This window comes from Cervus canadensis, chromosome 29 (genome assembly GCF_019320065.1).
Source record: "Cervus canadensis isolate Bull #8, Minnesota chromosome 29, ASM1932006v1, whole genome shotgun sequence".
In the NCBI taxonomy this organism is placed as follows: Eukaryota; Metazoa; Chordata; class Mammalia; order Artiodactyla; family Cervidae; genus Cervus; species Cervus canadensis.
Window position 1 is genome coordinate 15,724,640 of NC_057414.1, and position 21,811 is coordinate 15,746,450.

A 21,811-nucleotide genomic window follows, 5' to 3' on the forward strand; every position below is an offset into this window, starting at 1 on the left:
GAAGAAAAAAAAAAAAGACAGACAAGATGAATCATTTCAGCAATAACACAGATGATACATGTTGAAATTCTAAGTGGTGAAGATTTTCAAGAATATATCTGAGAGGGTTGATGAAATTTCAGAGAAAGAAAATCCATGAAGACTCGTTTAATTAGGAACAGTTAAGAAAAGCTTTATAAAAGAGATAGAACTCTAATTGTGTTTTTTTAATTGAAGTATATAGTTGATTTACAATGTTGTGCCAATCTCCAAAGTATAACAAAAGTGACTCAGTTATACACATGATATCACTTATCTGTGGAATCTAAAATATTGCACAAGGGAATCTATCTACAAAACAGAAACAGACTCATAGCCATAGAGAACAGACTTGTGTTGCCAAGGCAGAGGAAGGGAGAGGCATGGACTGGGATTCTGGGGTTAGTACAGTTCAGTTGCTCAGTCGTGTCCGACTCTTTGCAACCCCATGAACCGCAGCATGCCAGGCATCTCTGTCCATCACCAACTCCTGGAGTTTACCCAAACTCATGTCCATTGAGTTGGTGATGCCATCTAACCACCTCATCCTGTGTTGTCCTCTTCTCCTCCTGCCCTCAATCTTCCCCAACATCAGGGTCTTTTCAAATGAGTCAGCTCTTCACATCAGGTGGCCAAAGTATTGGAGTTTCAGCTTCAGCATCAGTCCTTCCAATGAATATTCAGAACTGATTTTTTCTAGGATTGACTGGTTAGAACTCTTTGCAGTTCAAGGGACTCTCAAGAGTCTTCTCCAACACCACAGTTCAAAAGCATCAATTCTTCAGTGCTCAGCTTTCTTTATGGTCCAACTCTCACATCTATACATGACTACTGGAAAAACCATAGCTTTGACTAGATGGACCTTTGTAGGCATAGTAATGTCTCTGCTTTTTAATATGCTGTCGAGGTTTGTCATGGCTTTTCTTCCAAGGAGCAAGCGTCTTTTAATTTCATGGCTGCAATCACCATCTACAGTGATTTTGGAGCCCCAAAAATAAAGTCTGACACTGTTTCCACTGTTTCCCCATCTATTTGCCATGAAGTGATGGGACCAGATCCCATGATCTTAGTTTTTTGAATGTTGAGCTTTAAGCCAACTTTTTCACTCTCCTCTTTGATTTTCAGCAAGAGGCTCTTTAGTTCTTCTTCACTTTCTGCCATAAGAGTGGTCTCATCTGCGTATCTGAGGTTATTGAATTTCTCCTGGCAATCTTGATTCCAGTTTGTGCTTCATCCAGCCCAGCATTTCTCATGATGTACTATGCATAAGGGTTAAATAAGCAGGGTGACAATATACAGCCTTGACGTGTTTTTGATGCATTGAAAGGCGAGAAGATTTCACAATTTAATGAGCTTCCATAACTTTTACACAGTTGAAATGTGGTTGTAATAAGTGTTAAGAGCCACTGTTACAAAACTGATAGCAACCCCATAGGAATAATTATGAGGGAGTTATATTCCATTTTACCTCTTCTGACTACATAATAACATTATAATAATACTATCAGTTCAGTTGCTCAGTCATGTCTGATTCTTTGCGACCTCATGGACTGCCACACACCAGGCTTCCCTGTCCATCACCAACTCCCAGAACTTGCTCAAACTCATTTCCATCGAGTTGGTGATGCCATCCAACTAGCTAATCCTCTGTCATCCCGTTCTTCTCCTGCCTTCAATCTTTCCCAGCATCAGGGTCTTTTCCAATGAGACAGGTCTTTGCATCAGGTGGCCAAAATATTGAAATTTCAGCTTCAGCATCAGTCCTTCCAATGAATATTCAGGACTGATTTCCTTTAGGATGGACTGGTTGGATCTCCTTGCAGTCCAAGGGACTCTCAAGAGTCTTTCTCCAACACCACAGTTCAAAAGCATTAATTCTTCGGCACTCAGCTTTCTTTATAGTCCAACTGTCACATCCATACATGACTACTGGAAAAACCATAGCTTTGACCAGATGGACATTTGTTGGCATAGTAATGTCTCTGCTTTTTAAATGCTATAGGTTGGTCATAGTTTTTCTTCCAAGGAGCAAGTGTCTTTTAATTTCATGGCTGCAGTCACCATCTGCAGTGATTTTGGAGCTGAAACAAATAAAGTCTTTCACTATTTCCATTGTTACCCATCTATTTGCCATGAAGTGATGGGACCGGTTGCCATGATCTTATCTGAATGTTGAGTTTTAAGCCAACTTTTTCACTCCCTTCTTTCACTTTCAACCAGAGGCTCGTTAGTTCCTCTTTGCTTTCTGTCATAAGGGTTGTGTCATCTGCATATCTGAGGTATTATATTGATATAATATCAATTATTTCTCCTGGCAATCTTGATTCTAGCTTGTGCTTCATCCAGCCTGGAATTTTGCATGATATACTCTGCATATGAGTTAAATAAGCAGGGTGACAATACACAGCTTTGACATACTCCTTTCCTAATTTGGAACTGGTCTTGTTTCATATCCAGTTCCAACTGTTGCTTCTTGACCTGCATATAGACTACTCAGGAGGCAGGTAAGGTGGTCTGGTATTCCCTACTCTTTAATAATTTTCCACAATTTGGTGTGATCCATGCAGTCAAAGGCTTTGGCAGAGTCAATAAAGCAGAAGTAGATGTTTTTCTGGAACTCTCTTGCTTTTTTGATGATCCAACGGATGTTGGCAGTTTCATCTATGGTTCCTCTGCCTTTTCTAAATCCAGCTTGAACATCTGGAAGTTCTGGGTTCATGTACTGTTGAAGCATGCTTTGGAGATTTTGAGCATTACTTTGCTAGTGTGTGAGATGAGTGCAATTGTGTGGTAGTTTGAGCATTCTTTGGCATTGCCTTTCCTTGGGATTGGAATGAAAACTGACCTTTTCCAGAAATGGTGTGGACCTAACAGAAGCAGTCCTTCCAATGAACACCCAGGACTGATCTTTAGGATAGACTGGTTGGATCTCCTTGCAGTCCAAAGGCCTCTCAAGAGTCTTCTCCAACACCACAGTTCAAAAGCATCAACTCTTCGGCCCTCAGCTTTCTTCACAGTCCAACTCTCACATCCGTGCATGACCCCTGGAAAAACCACAGCCTTGACCAGACAGACCTTTGTTGGCAAAGTAATGTCTCTGCTTTTTAATATGCTATCTAGGTTGGTCATAACTTTCCTTTCAAGGAGTAAGCGTCTTTTAATTTCATGGCTGCAGTCACCATCTGCAGTGATTTTGGAGTCCCAAAAAATAAAGTCTGACACTGTTTCCACTGTTTCCCCATCTATTTGCCATGAAGTGATGAGATCGGATGCCATCATCTTAGTTTTCTGAATATTGAGCTTTAAGCCAACTTTTTCACTCTCCTCTTTCACTTTAATCAAGCGGCTCTTTAGTTCTTCACATTCTGTCATAAGGGTGGTGTCATCTGCATATGTGAGGTTATTGATATTTCTCCCAGCCATCTTGATTCCAGCTTGTGCTTCTTCCAGCCCAGCATTTCTCATGATGTACTCTGCATATAACTTAAATAAGTGGGTGACAATATACAGCCTTGACGTACCCCTTTTCCTATTTGGAACCAGTCTGTTGTTTCATGTCCAGTTCTAACTGTTGCTTCCTGACCTGCATACAGTTTTCTCAAGAGACAGGTCAGGTGGTCTGGTATTCCCATCTCTTTAAGAATTTTCCACAGTTTATTGTAATCCACACAGTCAAAGGCTTTGGCATAATCAATGAAGCAGAAACAGATGTTTTTCTGGAACTCTCTTGCTTTTTCCATGATCCAGCGGATGTTGGCAATTTGACCTCTGGTTACTCTGCCTTTTCTAAAACCAGCTTGAACATCTGGAAGTTCACAGTTCATGTATTGCTGAAACCTGGCCTGGAGAATTTTGAGCATTACTTTACTAGTGTGGGAGATGAGTGAAACTGTGCAGTAGTTTGAGCGTTCTTTGGCATTGCCTTTCTTTGGGATTGGAATGAACACTGACTTTTTCCAGTCCTGTGGCCACTGCTGAGTTTTCCAAATTTCCCGGCATATTGAGTGCAGCACTTTCACAGCATCATCTTTCAGGATTTGAAATAGCTCAACTGGAATTCCATCACATCCACTAGCTTTGTTTGTAGTGATGCTTTCTAAGGCCCACTTGACTTCACATTTCAGGATGTCTAGCTCTAGGTGAGTGATCACACCATCGTGATTATCTGGGTCATGAAGATCTTTTTTGTACAGTTCTTCTGTGTATTCTTGCCACCTCTTCCTTTCTGCTTCTGTTAGGTCCATACCATTTCTGTCCTTTATGGAGCCCATCTTTCCATGAAATGTTCCCTTGGTATCTCTCATTTTCTTGAAGAGATCTCTAGTCTTTCCCATTCTGTTGTTTTCCTCTATTTCTTTGCATTGATCGCTGAGGAAGGCTTTCTTATCTCTCCTTGCTATTCTTTGGAACTCTGCATTCAAATGGGAATATCTTTCCTTTTCTCCTTTGCTTTTCTCTTCTCTTCTTTTCACAGCTATTTGTAAGGCCTCCTCAGACAGCCATTTTGTTTTTTGCATTTCTTTTCCATGGGGATGGTCTTGATCCCTGTCTCCTGTACAATGTCACGAACCTCTGTCCATAGTTCATCAGGCGCTCTGTTTATCAGATCTAGTCCCTTAAATCTATTTCTCACTGCCACTGTATAATCATAAATGATTTGATTTAGGTCATACCTGAATGGTCTAGTGGTTTTCCCCACTTTTTTCAATTTAAGTCTGAATTTGGCAATAAGGAGTTCATGATCTGAGCCACAGTCATCTCCCGGTCTTGTTTTTGCTGACTGTATAGAGCTTCCCCATCTTTGGCTGCAAAGAATATAATCAATCTGATTTTGGTGTTGACCATCTGGTGATATCCATGTGTAGAGTCTTCTCTTGTGTTCTTGGAAGAGTGTGTTTGCTATGACCAGTGCGTTCTCTTGGCAAAACTCTATTAGCCTTTGCCCTTCTTCAATCCGTACTCCAAGGCCAAATTTGCCTGTTACTCCAGGTGTTTCTTGACTTCCTACTTTTGCATTCCAGTCCCCTATAATGAAAAGGACATATTTTTTGGGTGTTAGTTCTAAAAGGTTTGTACGTCTTCATAGAACTGTTCAACTTCAGCTTCTTCAGCGTTACTGGTTGGGGCATAGGCTTGGATTACCGTGATAGAATGGTTTGCCTTGGAAACTAACGGAGATCATTCTGTCATTTTTGAGATTGCATCCAAGTAGTGCATTTCAGGCTCTTTTGTTGACCATGATGGCTACTCCATTTCTTCTAAGGGATTCCTGCCCACAGTAGTAGATATAATGGTCATCTGAGTTAAACTCACCCATTCCAGTCTATCTTAGTTTGCTGATTCCTAGAATGTTGATGTTCACTCTTGCCATCTCCTGTTTGACCACTTCCAATTTGCCTTGATTCGTGGACCTAACATTCCAGGTTCCTATGCAATATTGCTCTTTAAAGCATCGGGCCTTGCTTCCATCACCAGTCACATCCACAACTGGGTATTGTTTCTGCTTTGGCTCAACCCCTTCTTTCTTTCTGGAGTTATTTCTCCACTGATCTCCAGTAGCATATTGGGCACCTATCGACCTGGGGAGTTCCTCTTTCAGTATCCTACCATTTTCCCTTTTCATACTGTTCATGGGGTTCTCAAGGCAAGAATACTGAAGTGATTTGCCATTCCCTTCTCCAGTGGACCACATTCTGTCAGCCCTCTCCACCATGACCCGACCGTCTTGGGTGGCCCCACACGGCATGGCTTAGTTTCATTGAGTTAGACAAGACTGTGGTCCGTGTGATCAGACTGACTAGATTTCTGTAATTATGGTTTTGGTGTGTCTGCTCTCTGATGCCCTCTTGCAATACCTACCGTCTTACTTGGGTTTCTCTTACCTTGGACGTGGGGGATCTCTTCATGGCTGCTCCAGCAAAGTGCAGCTGCTGCTCCTTACCTTGGACGAGGGGTATCTCCTCATGGCCGCCCCTCCTGACCTTGAATGTGGAGTAGCTCCTCATGGCCCTCCTGCACCCATGCAGCAGCCGCTCCTTGGATGTGGGGTAGCTCCTCTCGGCTTCATTGGAAGGACTGATGTTGAAGCTGAAACTCGAATACTTTGGCCACCTCATGCGAAGAGTTGACTCATTGGAAAAGACCCTGATGCTGGGAAGAATTGAGGGTGGGAGGAGAAGGGGACGACAGAGGATGAGATGGCTGGGTGGCATCACCGACTTGATGGGCATGGGTTTGGGTAGACTCCAGGAGTTGGTGATGGACTGGGAGGCCTGGCGTGCTGTGATTCATGGGGTCACAAAGAGTTGGACATGACTGAATCACTGAATTGAACTGAACTAACAGAAGCAGAAGATATTAAGAAGAAGTGGCAAGAATACACAGAACAGAAGAACTATAACAATGCTATAGCAATTTCAATAAAGATCATTAAATCAACAATTTAAAGATGTAAAAAATAAGAAAAGAAAACAATCTAATGAATCAAAAAGTTAGCAAGCTACCTGTTTAAGGATGGGGTTGTAGGAAGGAAAATCTTTACTGGTTACTATTCCAATTTCTGCCACTTCCTACCCCAGTATGAAAAGCTGCTTCAACCTGCATCAAGAAACTTTTCATGAACATCTAAATCTCTATATACAGAGAAACAAGTAAATTTTGGAATCTTTTTATAGAGGACCATTGTGTAGCCATTAAATGACATTTAATAAAGATTTAACGAACAAGTTTTAATGAAAAAAATGTTTTACATTACATGGGAAAGATTTGTTAAGCAAAGTACAAATATAGAAGAAAGACCAGAGGGAAATAAGCCAAAATGTTAATAATGGTTTCATCTTCATGGTGGTATTTTAAATAGCAATGTGATCGTCTTTTCTACTTCACATTTTTTGTACTTTCTTCTTCCCTTCTTGCTTTGATGAAGAGGGAAATGGTTTAAAATGGATCAAAAAATTTATTAAATATATTTATTTTTGATGGTTGAAGTAGCTTCAAAGGGAGGAAGAAAGGTGCCTATCAGGCCTGAGAGTTGGGGGGTGGGGGCTCTGGTAGGGCTGTGGGCAAGCTGGCGTGACCCCTCCTGGTGGATGGACCCTGGTGGTGAAGAGTGACAAGGGACACAGCTACGCTCCTCTAGGCTGGCTGGACTTCTAAGAGTCCTAGATGTGAGGGCTGTCAGAGTAGGAAGAAAAATGATTATAGACTGTGGCAATGGAGCATTTTTTCTTTTTTAAATTGAAGCCAGAGGTATTCAGTCCCCACAGGTGTCTCAAATAAGTCTGAAAGGTTTGGGAGAACCCAGAGATTAGGGGTAGGAGCAAGAAACTAACTTAGTTCAGGCACGTTGGATAAGAAAGTTTAATCAGGGTATACGTGTGATGAAGAGTGCAAGTTAGCATTTTAAGAAAACTAAGCTCTGTCATCTTGGATTGTTTTGTGCTAATCTCCTGCAAGAACTCCAAAATCGCAACTTGCTTGTGAACAACCATTGACAGGAGAATGTTGGATCCCACCAAAAAAGGATACCCCATGCACAAAAAAGACAGAAATGGTATGGACCTAACAGAAGCAGAAGATATTAAGAAGAGGTGGCAAGAATACATAGAAGAACTGTACAAAAAAGATCTTCATGACCCAGATAACCATGATGGTGTGATCACTCAACTAGAGCCAGACATCCTGGAATGTGAATTCAAGTGGGCCTTAGGAAACATCACTACAAACAAAGCCAGTGGAGGTGATGGAATTCCAGTTGGGCTATTTCAAATCCTGAAAGATGATGCTGTGAAAGTGCTGCACTCAATATGCAAATTTGAAAAACTCAGCAGTGGCCACAGGACTGGAAAAGGTCAGTTTTCATTCCAATCCCAAAGAAAGGCAAGGCCAAAGAATGTTCAAACTGCTGCACAATTGCGCTCATCTCACAAGCTAGTAAAGTAATGCTCAAAATTCTCCAAGCCAGGCTTCAACAGTACGTGAACTGTGACCTTCCAGATGTTTAAGCTGGATTTAGAAAAGGCAGAGGAACTGGAGATCAAATTGCCAACATCCGCTGGGTTATAGAAAAAGCAAGAGAATTCAGAAAGCCATCTGCTTCTGCTTTATTGACTATGCTAAAGCCTTTGACTGTGTGGCTCACACCAAACTGTGGAAAATTCTTAAAGAGATGGGAATACCAGACCACCTTACCTGCCTCCTGAGAAATCTGTATTCAGGTTAAGAAACAACAGTTAGAACTGAACGTGGAACAACAGATTGGTTCTAAATAAGAAAAGGAGTATGTCAAGGCTGTGTATTGTCACCCTGCTTATTTAACTCATATGCAGAGTGTATCATGCAAAATGCTGGGCTGGATGAAGCATAAGCTGGAATCAAGATTGCCAGGAGAAATATCAATAACCTTAGATATGCAGATGACACCACCCTTATGGCAGAAAGTAAAGAGGAACTAAAGAGCTTCTGGATGAAAGTGAAAGAGGAGAGTGAAAATGTTGGCTTAAAACTCAACATTCAGAAAACTAAGATCATGGCATCTGGTCCCATCACTTCATGGCAAATAGATGGGTAAACAATGGAAATAGTGAAAGACTTTGTTTCGGCTCCAAAATCACTGCAGATGGTGACTGCAGCCATGAAATTAAAAGACACTTTCTCCTTGGAAGAAAAGCTATGACCAACTTAGACAGCACATTAAAAAGCAGAGACATTACTATGCCGACAAAAGTCCATCTAGTCAAAGCTGTGGTTTTTCAGTAGTCATGTATGGATGTGAGTGTTGGATCATAAAGAAACCTAAATGCCAAAGAACTGATGCTTTTGAACTGTGGTGTTGGAGAAGACTCTTGAGAGTCCCTTGGACTGCAAGGAGATCCAACCAGTCCATCCTAAAGGAAATCAGTCCTGAATATTCATTGGAAGGACTGATGCTGAAGCTGAAGCTCCAATACTTTGGCCACCTGACGTGAAAAAGTGACTCACTAGAAAAGCCCCTGATGCTGGGAAAGATTGAAGGCGGGAGGAGAAGGGGACAACAGAGGACAAGATGGTTGGATGGTATCACTGACTTGATGGACATGAGTTTGAGTAAGCTTCAGGAGTTGGTGATGGACAGGGAAGCCTGGTGTGCTGCAGTCCATGGTTCACAAAGAGTCAGACATGATTGAACTGAAGCCCCCTCAGATTTCCTCTCTCCTTCTTCTCCCCTTCCTCCATCTTCTTTGTCTTCTTTTCATTTTATCACTCAACAAACATTTACTGAGCATCCTCTTTTTGTTGAGAACTTGGCTTCCAGGTGGGGGGACAATGGATTGTTTCAACTTTAATAACCCTGCACCCATAGTCACTTGCATTTAGAAAGGTAAATATCAGCTGTTTATCTTGTGATTACCAAGGCATGGGGTAAATCATGGAAACTAGACCTAAGATGTTATTGCTAAACAACTGCTTCATGAATGAACACAGACCAAAATTTCACGCAAGTCTTCATTACTTTTGTTTTGCTTTGTGACTCAGATTCATCTATAAATTGTTTGTCCTTATAGGGTGAGGATGGGACTCAGATAGTTCAAAAGGAGATAATTTAAATGAGCCTTTTACAATGTGATTATCTTGATAACTCATGAGTAATATATGGTTCCTCTGCAAGGCTCTGGGTCAGTCACAGGGGATTCACAGATATGGGGCCTGACCAGAGGGAGTGCATGCATTTGTTGCTAGCATACATACAAACTAACTCTTGCATGGTGGCTCAGATGGTAAAGAATCTGTCTGAAACATGGGAGACTTAGGTTCGATCCCTGGGTTGGAAAGATCCCCTGGAGAAGGGCATGGCAATTCTACTTCGGTGTTCTTGCCTGGAGAATTCCATGGACAAAGGAGCCTGGCGGGCTACAGTCTATGGGGTTGCACAGAATTGGACATGACTGAGCGACTAACATTTAGGGTTTCCCAGGTGGCACTAGCAGTAAAGAACCCGCCTGCCAATGCAGGAGACATAAGAGACATGGATTTGATCCCAGGGTCAGGAAGATCCCTTGGAGGAGGGCATGGCAACCCACTCCAGTATTCTTGCCTGGAGAATTCCAATGGACAGAGGAACCTGGTGGGCTATAGTCCATTGGGTTGCACAGAGTTGGACACAACTGAAGCAACTTAGCATGCACACATATATACACATTAATAATTATTGACTGACCTCAATGTGAGGCACTTTCCTAGATATTTTATTTCATTTAATCTTCACAACAGTTTGAAAACTGGGTTGACTAATCCACTTTACAAATAAGGAAACTAAAGGTCTGTGAAGGTTAAGTAGCTTGTCAAAAGCTAAGTGAAAACCAGGCATGCGTCTCGACTGGGTAGCCATTCCCTTCTCCAGGGGATCTTTCCTATCCAGGGACCAAATCCAGGTCTCCTGATTTGCAGGCAGATTCTTTACCACCTGAGCCACCAAGGAAGCCCTCACTTTTCAAAGGTCAGTGAAGTAAAGTAACTTGTCAAAGGTGGAATGGAAACAAGTCATTAGGGTTGAGATTTGAAACTAGGCCTCTCTGATTCTCTCTGGTTCCAGCTAGATTTCACTTGCCTGCACATTAGAATTGCCTGAGAAGCTTAAGGAATATATTTGTACACCAATAATAGATTGCAGATATTCTAATTTCATTGGTTTGGGATGAGGTCTGAGCAGTGAGGGTTTACAAAGCTCCCTGGTGATTCCACAAGAAGCCAAGGCTGAGGCCCACGGCAACTCAAGTGTGCTCAAGCATAACTCTTGGGAAGGAGATACAAAATTTGAGGAGAAAAAGCATCAAACTAGGATGGAAGGCTGAAATGAAAATCTATCATTATGAACCTGCAGAAAGTCAAGGTATGAGTTTAACAGGAACATTTCTATTGAATGGGTAATTCTCCCCAGCAGTAACTTTAATCAAAATATACAAAGAATCTGTTTGTATTTCTTCAGGTAAATTGTCTGGAACAGAGATCACATAATTAAATTTTTTTTCTATTTCTTCTTATTTGTTTCAGGAGAAATAAAAACCTACAGATGGAATGTCCCTAAAAGGTCCGGTCCAGGGCCATCTGACCCAAATTGTATTCCATGGGTTTACTATTCAACAGTAAACTTTGTGAAGGTAAGGTGGAGAGAGCCGCCAAAATGCTCAAAGTGATATGGTTTTCAGTTGACCATTCAAGTTATCACAATTACGGTGGGTATATATGAAGAGGTGTATTGGTTTCAAGCAGTGGTCTCAAACTGTGGCCATGCCCATTTGCCCATTTATTTGCATTATTGATGATGAAGTTGAGTAGCTGTGATGGAAATGGTATGGTTCACAAAGTAAAACATTCTTGCTATGTGTAGTGAAGTGAAAGTTGCTCAGTCGTGTCTGACTCTTTGTGACCCCATGGGCTATACAGTCTATGGAATTCTCCAGGCCAGAATACTGGAGTGGGTAGCCTTTCCCTTCTCCGAGGGATCATTCCATCTAGAACCCAGATCTGCATTGCAGACAGATTGTTTACCATCTGAGACACAAGGGAAGCCATTTGCTATATGGCACTTCACAAAAACAAAGTTTGCTGGCCCTTGATCTAAAGTGTAGGGGAAAGAAAATAAGACCTCAAATTACTAAATTTAGAACTTTTAAGGAAGTTTGAAGCAAGAGAAGATATGTAAATTAGATAACCAAAAAATAAATATATATTTTAATTTTTAACATGATTTATGATGTTACCCAATTTTAAAATCTTTTCCAGTACCATCAGGGCTCAGGAAAGAAAGCACACTCCACAAAAACTTAGTAATAAACTCCAAACTGTCTGAGTGATAAATAGGCTAACTTTACTTAGAAATTAAAGGCAAAGATTCAATATTGAACTTTAGTCAGATATGTATGTATAAAACATCTAGTCTTGAATTATATATCATAATTGAAGTCCAAACTAAGGTCATATCTGATATAATTAGTGTCTTTGAGGTGTACTGGACAGCACAAGAGTTCAGGAGAAACATACCAGGCACTTGAAACAAAAAACAAAAACCAAAGTAGAATCATGGGAAGTCCACATCTTTTGTTGATTGCTTTGTGCATACCTACAAATATTTATTGAGCCACTGTGATGTGCAAATGACCTCACCAAGTACTATGAGGGCTGAAAATATTCTTGTCTTGAAGGAATTTATCATCTTTGGGGGAAATAATACATGTGCACATCCATAATTATATCACAATTCTGAATCTGGTGACTTTTGTAGGACAGGTTCAATCCCTGGTCCAGGAGATAATATCCCACAGACTGTAGGGTGGGGCCAAAAAACAAAACGATCTTACACTAGAAGGATGGTGGATAGAATGAAGAGAAAGTCACAGAATGAAGAGACACTGTGAAGGGGGAAAAATTTAAGATTTGATAGTAAATGAGATGGGACGACCCCTGGCGGAGGAAATGGCGACCCACTCCAGTGTTCTTGCCTGGAAAATTCCATGGACAGAGGAGCCTGGTGGGCTACAGTTCATAAGGCTGCAAAGAGTCCAACATCACTTAGCGACTGAGCACACACACACGCACAACATGGGACAAAGTGAGGAAAATGAGGAATTAAACACTGATCATCAAGTTTTCTGACCTAAGTGACAGGGAACATCATAGTGTTACTAACAGAAATAGGGAATTCATGAGAAGGAAATGGTTTGAGGGAAATACACCTTAGAAAGTCTCATTAGCAGATTGAATTGTTGCAGGAGGCATCCAGGTGGAATATTTAAATAGGCAGATGGAAATGTGGGAGTTCAAAAGAAGCTCAGGGCTGAAACACTCGATACGAAAATCATTCATGGGCTCATATCAGTTCCCAAGAAACCTTTACCCATAGAAAATGGAATATAAGCATTTGTATATAGTTATAAATACAGTCCCACTTGGGTATCACCTCACACTGGTCAGAATGGCCATCATCAAAAAGTCTACAAATAATAAATGCTGGAGAGGGTGTGGAGAAAAGGAAACCCTCCTACACTGTTGGTGGGAATGTGAATTGGTGCAGCCACTGTGGAGAACAGGATGGAGGTTTCTTAAAAAACTAAAAACAGAGTTAGCATATGATCCAGCGATCCTATTTCTGGGCACATAACCCAGAGAAAACCATAATTCAAAAAGATACATTCAATGTTCATAGCAGCACTATTTACAATAAACACAACAGGCAAGCAACCTAAATGTCCACTGACAGACGAATGGGTAAAGAACATGTTGTGTGTATATATACACACAATCAATGTCTGAATATTACTCAGCCATTAAAAAAATGAAATAATACCATTTGCAGCAACATAGATGGAACTAGAGATGATTATACTAAGTGAAGTCAGTCAGACAAAGACAAATATTGTATGAAATCACTTACATGTGGAATCTAAAAAAAAAGATACAAATGAACTTACTTATAAAACAGAAATATGCTTACAGACATAGAAAACAAATTTATGGTTACCAAAGAGGAAAACGAGGGGTGGGGGATAAATTAGGAGTTTGGGATTAATAGATACACACTGCATACAAAATTGGAGAAGGAATTGGCAACCCACTCCAGTACTCTTGCCTGTAAAATCCCATGGACAGAGGAAGCTGATGGACTACAGTCCATGGGGTCACAGAGTCGGACACAACTGAGCACACACCACCGCCACATACAAAATAGATAAACAACAAGGACTTATTCTATATCACAGGGAACTATATTCAATATCTTGTAGTAACTGATAATGGAAAAGAATCTGTAAAATAATATATATATATATATATATATATATATATATATATATATATATATATATGCATAACTGGATCACTTTGTTGTACATCTGAAACTAATACAACCTTGTAAATCCACTATAATTCAATTAAAAAATATAGTCTCACTTGAAAAACACACAGGAAAATAGAAATAAGCATTCATTTATTCAACAAATATTTATTGCACACCTTCTATGTAGTAGACAGCCAAGCTCTGGAAGCTCAACAATGAGTAAAGGACACAGCCTCAGCCCTTATAAAACTCACTCTCAGCAAAGTTTTAGAAATAATATTAAATTTTAGCAAAGATCACCCTGATTCTTCAGGGTTTCTTAGTACTTATTTCACGGTCAATTGTCTTTTAGTCTTTTTGCAGTGACTCTTACAAGCAACTAATCTGTATTATTAAATTATTTAAAGGCTCTTCTAATTCAGTTTATTTTTCTTTCAGGATACATACAGTGGTTTGATGGGTCCTCTGATTACATGCAGAGAAGGAGTGTTGAATGAAAAGGGAAGAAGAAGCGACGTTGATTATGAATTTGCTCTCTTGTTTTTGGTATTTAATGAGAATGAATCCTGGTATCTGGATGACAATATTAAGAAGTATCTTAATAAAGATCCACGAGATTTTAAGCCCTCTGATGATTTTGAGGAGAGCAACAAAATGCATGGTATATCAGAGGTTTAAAAAGGAGACCCTTATTGAGATAAGTCCATAGAGATCTGTGGAAGGTCCCAGCCTCCTTCTCTGAGCCCTTCTCCATTCCCAAGGGCACCTTGACTGAAGAAAGTCCTCCAAAGCTTTCCTTCAGAGGGAACCAGTCAAGCCACTAACTGGCTGCCGGCAAGGTCCATTAAGGTTCCAGACCATTTGTCTAGGCAGCTGTGTCTCTGAATGCTAGGATCCCTAAACTATAAGACTGTAAAGTAATTCTTAGGAAATGAATGATTACTTATTGGTATATTTCTATAAGAATACAGGATAACCTGTATTCAAATTTAAGGGCCTGGTTTAACTGTCTCTGGAACATGAAACACTATCACCAAATTTCTGTTTTAATGTGTCTGTTATTTAATTCTTTGAAATTTAAGGTACTTCTTGTTTTTTAAGTGGAAGTAATGTGTTCTAATTGACATATTTATACTCTCTCACCAAGATCTACTTTTGACCAACAGTGTGCAAAAAGATAGGTCCTGCCCAAGATAAGAAAGCTAGTTAATTGCTAACATTGATTAGAATATAGCAACCTGATTTCTGATTCAGCTACTCTCTCCCCTATAATTTTGCCTCCCTCTATGCAGTTTCTTTTTAATGAATGTAACTCATTTGGTTGTGTCATGATGCACAGAATAAAAAGTTCGTAGAAAACAGAGGAGTGAAAGTCCCTATCATGTCAGCCTAGCTTGAGCTTGCTTTGTCATTGTTAGATCATGGGCTCAGGCCTGTGGGAAACTTTCCCTCTCTTGGAGATTTAGCCAAATTTAGCAACTTGCCCCAAGCTAGTTCTCAGAAAATGAAATATTAATTGGACCTTTTAAATTGTTCAGTTTTGATTTACATAAACTCGATTCTCCATGCTTGTGCTCACTCAGCTGTAGAATGGTGTAAATCTGGTGACCCCACACACGAGTCTGTAATCCACTCCATAAAAAGAATATTTCAAATAAACAACCAACCAACCAACATGTACTGCTACCCAAGAGACAGCTTTTAAAAACAAACTGCTATTTCTATTTTCTGGCTCTCTTTTATAAATATTTCTTACTACTCTGAATTCTGGGTCTAAAATGGTGGGGCCATTGGTAAGTGTGAGTGGGATGGTTACATGTTTATCAGGCAAATGAAAATGTTGGTGACATAAAGATCTTCTTGAATTGTTTCTAAAACCAGATTAAGTAATCATCATTAACGAGAGGCTGTTTTCTTTTACCTTCTTAGCTATTAATGGGAAGATTTTTGGGAACCTTCATGGACTCATCATGAATGAAGACACAATGACCAATTGGTACCTGTTAGGAGTAGGAGATGAAGTGGACATACACACCATTCATTATCATGCTGAGAGCTTTCTTTTCAAGGTACGTGTAAGAGAAATGCTTTGGGGAACACATTGAATTAACAGATTCAATATATTTCCATTGTGAAATTTGAGTTATTTGACAATAAGGCTTTCACAAACCACAAGGGGTAGTAGTGAATGCTAGAGAATGGAACAGAGAAATATGATTATGTCCTTCCCCTGACAAATATTTCTTAATATGTATTTTATTGTGCTTTTAAAAAAAAAACACAACAACACACACACTCTCTGAGCTTCGGATGAGAGTTTTCTTATCAGTTATATGGGGATAATTCCAGCCACTCTGGAGTATACCACTAATATTGCAAATGAAGGCATCCACAGTATTTTGTCCCTTTTTCTTTTTTTCTTTTCTTTTTCTTTCCCTTTCCGTCTCCTGTTTCTTTTCTATGTGCTTAGCCAACAGACTAGCTCTCTCTAGTAAATGAGATATTTCAAGCTTTGTCTTGGGTCCGAAATGTTACCTTGACTTTTGCCCTAGTGGACTGGGCTCTACCACATGTGGCTTCCTGCCTTTCAAGCATCAAGCTGTACCATCTGAGTGGTGAATAACCTGTGGAGCAGTTTAAGAAACAGATTGCTAGGCTCCAGACCTGATGTATCAGAATCCCTGGGATAAGATCCAAATGTCTGTCATCTCAGGTGCTGTGCAGTATACAAGGAAGCAGATAGAAATGAATAATCGTGTCTAATCTGCAAGGAAAACCTGCACTGCCCCTTTTCCAGTTACACGGAAATAAATAGTAACTAATGAAACATCTAATATCCTCTCCCCTCAGTATATTTATTCAACACAGTTTAAGATAGAAAGTACTACCCTCAATGGTGAAAAATTGAAAGCATTTCCCCTGAAATCTGGAACAAGACAAGGGTGCCCACTCTCACCACTACTATTCAACATAGTGTTGGAAGTTTTGGCCACAGCAATCAGAGCAGAAAAAGAAGTAAAAGGAATCCAGATAGGAAAAGAAAAATGAAACTCTCGCTGTTTGCAGATGACATGATCCTCTACATAGAAAACCCTAAAGACTCTACCAGAAAATTATTAGAGCTAATCAATGAATATAGTAAAGTTGCAGGATATAAAATTAACACACAGAAATCCCTTGCATTCCTATATACTAACAATGAAAAAAAAGAAAGAGAAATTAAGGAAACAACACCACTCACCATTGCAACAAAAAGAATAAAATACTTAGGAGTATATCTACCTAAAGAAACAAAAGACCTATACATAGAAAACTATAAAACACTGATGAAAGAAATCAAAGAGGACACAAACAGATGGAGAAACATACCGTGTTCATGGATTGGAAGAATCAATATTGTCAAAATGACTATTCTACCCAAAGCAATGTATAGATTCAATGCAATCCCTATCAAGCTACCAACGGTATTTTTCACAGAACTAGAACAAATAATTTCACAGTTTGTATGGAAATACAAAAAACCTCGAATAGCCAAAGTAATCTTGAGAAAGAAGAATGGAACTGGAGGAATCAACCTGCCTGACTTCAGACTATACTACAAAGCCACAGTCATCAAGACAGTATGGTACTGGCACAAAGACAGAAATATAGATCAATGGAACAGAATAGAAAGCCCAGAGATAAATCCACGAACCTATGGACACCTTATCTTTGACAAAGGAGGCAAGGATATACAATGGAAAAAAGACAACCTCTTTAACAAGTGGTGCTGGGAAAACTGGTCAACCACTTGTAAAAGAATGAAACTAGAACACTTTCTAACACCATACACAAAAATAAACTCAAAATGGATTAAAGATCTAAATGTAAGACCAGAAACTATAAAACTCCTAGAGGAGAACATAGGCAAAACACTCTCCGACATAAATCACAGCAAGATCCTCTATGACCCACCTCCCAGAATATTGGAAATAAAAGCAAAACTAAACAAATGGGACCTAATGAAACTTAAAGGCTTTTGCACTACAAAGGAAACTATAAGTAAGGTGAAAAGACAGCCCTCAGATTGGGAGAAAATAATAGCAAATGAAGAAACAGACAAAGGATTAATCTCAAAAATATACAAGCAACTCCTGCAGCTCAATTCCAGAAAAATAAATGACCCAATCAAAAAATGGGCCAAAGAACTAAACAGACATTTCTCCAAAAGAAGACATACAGATGGCTAACAAACACATGAAAAGATGCTCCACATCACTCATTATATGAGAAATGCAAATCAAAACCACAATGAGGTACCATTACACGCCAGTCAGAATGGCTGCTATCCAAAAGTCTACAAGCAATAAATGCTGGAGAGGGTGTGGAGAAAAGGGAACCCTCTTACACTGTTGGTGGGAATGCAAATTAGTACAGCCACTATGGAAAACAGTGTGGAGATTTCTTAAAACCACTGGAAATAGAACTGCCATATGACCCAGCAATCCCACTTCTGGGCATACACACCGAGGAAACCAGATCTGAAAGAGACACGTGCACCCCAATGTTCATCTCAGACTGTTTATAATAGCCAGGACATGGAAGCAACCTAGATGCCCATCAGCAGATGAATGGATAAGGAAGCTCTGGTACATATACACCATGGAATATTACTCAGCCGTTAAAAAGAATTCATTTGAATCAGTTCTAATGAGATGGATGAAACTGGAGCCCATTATACAGAGTGAAGTAAGCCAGAAAGATAAAGAACATTACAGCATACTAACACATATATATGGAATTTAGAAAGATGGTAACGATAACCCTATATGCAAAACAGAAAAAGAGACACAGAAATACAGAACAGACTTTTGAACTCTGTGGGAGAAGGTGAGGGTGGGATGTTTCGAAAGAACATCATGTATATTATCTATGGTGAAACAGATCACCAGCCCAGATGGGATGCATGAGACAAGTGCTTGGGCCTGGTGCACTGGGAAGACCCAGAGGAATTGGGTGGAGAGGGAGGTGGGAGGGGGGATCGGGATGGGGAATGCGTGTAACTCTATGGCTGATTCATATTAATGTATGACAAAACCCACTGGGAAAAAAAAAAAAAAGATAGTACTAACCTAACAGCGATTATATTAAGTTTCATATATTAAATTAAATTTCATATATTAAATGCCTATGATGCTTTTCAGAATTTGGCTGTTTTAATCCACATTTAAAAAATTATATTAAAATATATAAAATTTATAAAAACAAAATTATTTTATATACATATAAAATTATTATATACATAAATATTTCAAAATAAGGTATAATTTACACTGAGTAGAATGCACCCTGGGGCTTCCCTGGTGCCTCAGCAGTAAAGAACCCAGCTGCCAACACAGGAGACATGGGTTTGCTCCCTGGGTTGGGAAGATACCCTGGAGAAAGAAATGGTAACCCTCTCCAATATTCTTGCCTGGGAAATCCCATGGACAGAGGAGCCTGGCTGGCTACAATCCACGGGGTTGCAAAGAGTTGAACACAACTTAGTGACTAAATGACAACAACAAAATTCACCCGGTTTATTACACACTTCTGTTGTCATAAGCACATACAGTGGTGTAACCAACCCTAATCAAAATATAAAACACCTCCATCAACCCCGAAAATGTCCCCTTTGCACCTTCTAGAGTCAACTCCTTTCCTGTGTTTAACCCCTGGCAACCACTGATCTGTTTTTGTCTCTATAGTTTTGCCTTTTCTGAAGTGTCTTATAAATGAAATCATACAGTCTATAGCATTATTAATCTGGCTTGTTTCATTTTGTATCAGCATTTAAAGTGCATCCACCACGTTGTATACGCAGTTTGTTCCATCCTGTTGTTGAACAGTATTCCATTGTATGAATGTATTGCAGTTTGTTCCCTTATTGAGGGACATTTGGGTTGTTTCCAGTTTGGGGTTATTAAAAATAAAGTCATTATAAACATTTGTGAACATGCTTTCATGTGAACATAAGTTTTTCCTTTCCCTTGAGAAGATACCTATGGGGTAGATTGCTAGTTGTTGTTGTTAAGTTGCTATGTTGTATTTGACTCTTTGCAACCCTGTGGACTGTAGCCTGCAAGACTCCTCTGTCCATGGAATTCTCCAGGTGAGAATACTTGAGTGGGTTGCCATTTCTTTCTCCAGGGGATCTTCCTGACCCAGGGATCGAACTCATGTCTCCTGCACTGGCAGGTGGATTCTCTACCACTGAGCCACCAGGCCAGGTGGTACATATATGATTAACTTCAAGGAAACTTCCAAACTGTGTTCCAGAGAGACAGTATACTTTTCTCTCCTACCAGACATGTATGAGGGTACCACTTTTCCACATCCACATCAACACTTGCTATCTTTCATTCTTATTTTTTCTTAGCCATCCCTTTAAGCATTGGGTTGACCACAAAGGTTGTTCACATTTTTTAATGCTATCTTATGAAACCTGAATGAACTTTTTGGCCAATCCAATATATATATTGGTATCTCATCATTTTTCATTTGCATTTTCCTAATGGCTAATGATATTGAATATCTTTTCATATACTTTTCTATCATCTGCCATCTGTAAATCTCCAAAGTTGCAGAATTCATGGATAGTTGTTCATAACATTCCTTTACTATCCTTTTTAATGTCTATAAAGTCTTAGTGATAGACTCCCTTTCATCTCTGATATTTGTAATCTGTGGTTTTTTTTTTTTTCTCTGTCAGTTTGTCTAGAGTTTTGCTGCATAACAAATTCACCCTAAGATATAGTGCGCTAAAGCAACACACACTTATTATCTCACAATCTCTCTGGGTTAGGCTGGAAAGAGTTTAGTTCACTGATTCTAATTCAGCATCTCTTGTGAGGGTACAATCAAGATGTCAGCTGGAGCTAGTCATCAGGTTTGACAGCAGCTGGAGGATCCATTTCCAAATTCACTCACAGGACTATGGGCCAGAGGCTTCAGTTCTTTACCATGACATGGGAGCTGGTTTCCCTAGGGTGAGCGATCCAGTGGGAGAGAGAGAGAAAGGGAAGCAGAATGCCATTTGTTTCTGCCATATGCTGGTGGCTTCAAGGACCAGCCGTCAGACAGTAGTGTGAGAGGGGTCTGCCAAGGTAATGAGTACCAGGAGACAGGGGTCACTGGGGACCATCACAGGTCGGTTTCTATACAGTTCACCAATTTTACTGATTGGTTCAAAGAACCAGCTTTTGGATTCTTTATCTTTATTATGTTCCTATTTTTCATTTAATTGATTTCTGGTCTTATCTTTATTATTTCTTTCTACCTGCAGATAGGTAAATCTTATCGAGAAGACGTATATGACCTCTTTCCAGGGACATTCCAAACCATTGAACTGTTTGCAGATCACCCAGGGACGTGGTTGTTACATTGTCATGTGTCTGACCATATTCATGCTGGCATGGAGACAACCTACACAGTCCTTCGAAACATAGGTACTGTTTTCTGTCTGTGATGCCAGCTGATAGTACCAGGCTTCCTGCAGACCTTGGAAACAGGAAGCATGAGGGCCTCCAAGGAGCTCAGAGTCAAGTAAGAGAGACAGACATGTAACTGTAGTGGACTATGATACATGCCAAGATAAAGTGCAGGGTACAGGGTTCAGTGACAGCAGCAGGGAGCAATGATTAACAGGCTGGGGCACATGAACCCAGGTTTCATGGGTGGATATCTTAACAGGTGAGCAGAAACTTGCAGGGTGGATGGGGTAAGAATAGCATGTATACTGGCATGAAATAGGCACAGTGACTATCCAACAAAGACTTACAGAGACTGATAGGATCAAGTCTTTGTTGGTGAAATGGCTTAACTCTGGAAACAACTCCTGTGGTGAAAAGAATCTTCTATTGTTTATAAACCATCACATTGTCTTCTTTGTCCAGACAACAGGATTCCATACTCCACCAAGTCTCCTTCCGGAGGTGCATCCGGATCCGCGCCCTCTAACGGTAA

General features: G+C 40.0%; 1 protein-coding gene across 1 annotated transcript in view; it reads left to right on the top strand.

Annotated features, from left to right (window-relative positions):
* The window catches only part of HEPHL1 (hephaestin like 1), a 98,084-nt gene that overhangs the window by 75,989 nt on the left and 284 nt on the right, over nucleotides 1–21,811 (top strand). Inside the window, exons 15-19 of the mRNA XM_043451840.1 lie at nucleotides 11,047–11,153; nucleotides 14,267–14,489; nucleotides 15,758–15,897; nucleotides 21,132–21,294; nucleotides 21,742–21,807. Coding sequence (XP_043307775.1) covers nucleotides 11,047–11,153; nucleotides 14,267–14,489; nucleotides 15,758–15,897; nucleotides 21,132–21,294; nucleotides 21,742–21,807 — 699 coding nt within the window. The remainder of the gene's footprint in view (nucleotides 1–11,046; nucleotides 11,154–14,266; nucleotides 14,490–15,757; nucleotides 15,898–21,131; nucleotides 21,295–21,741; nucleotides 21,808–21,811) is intronic.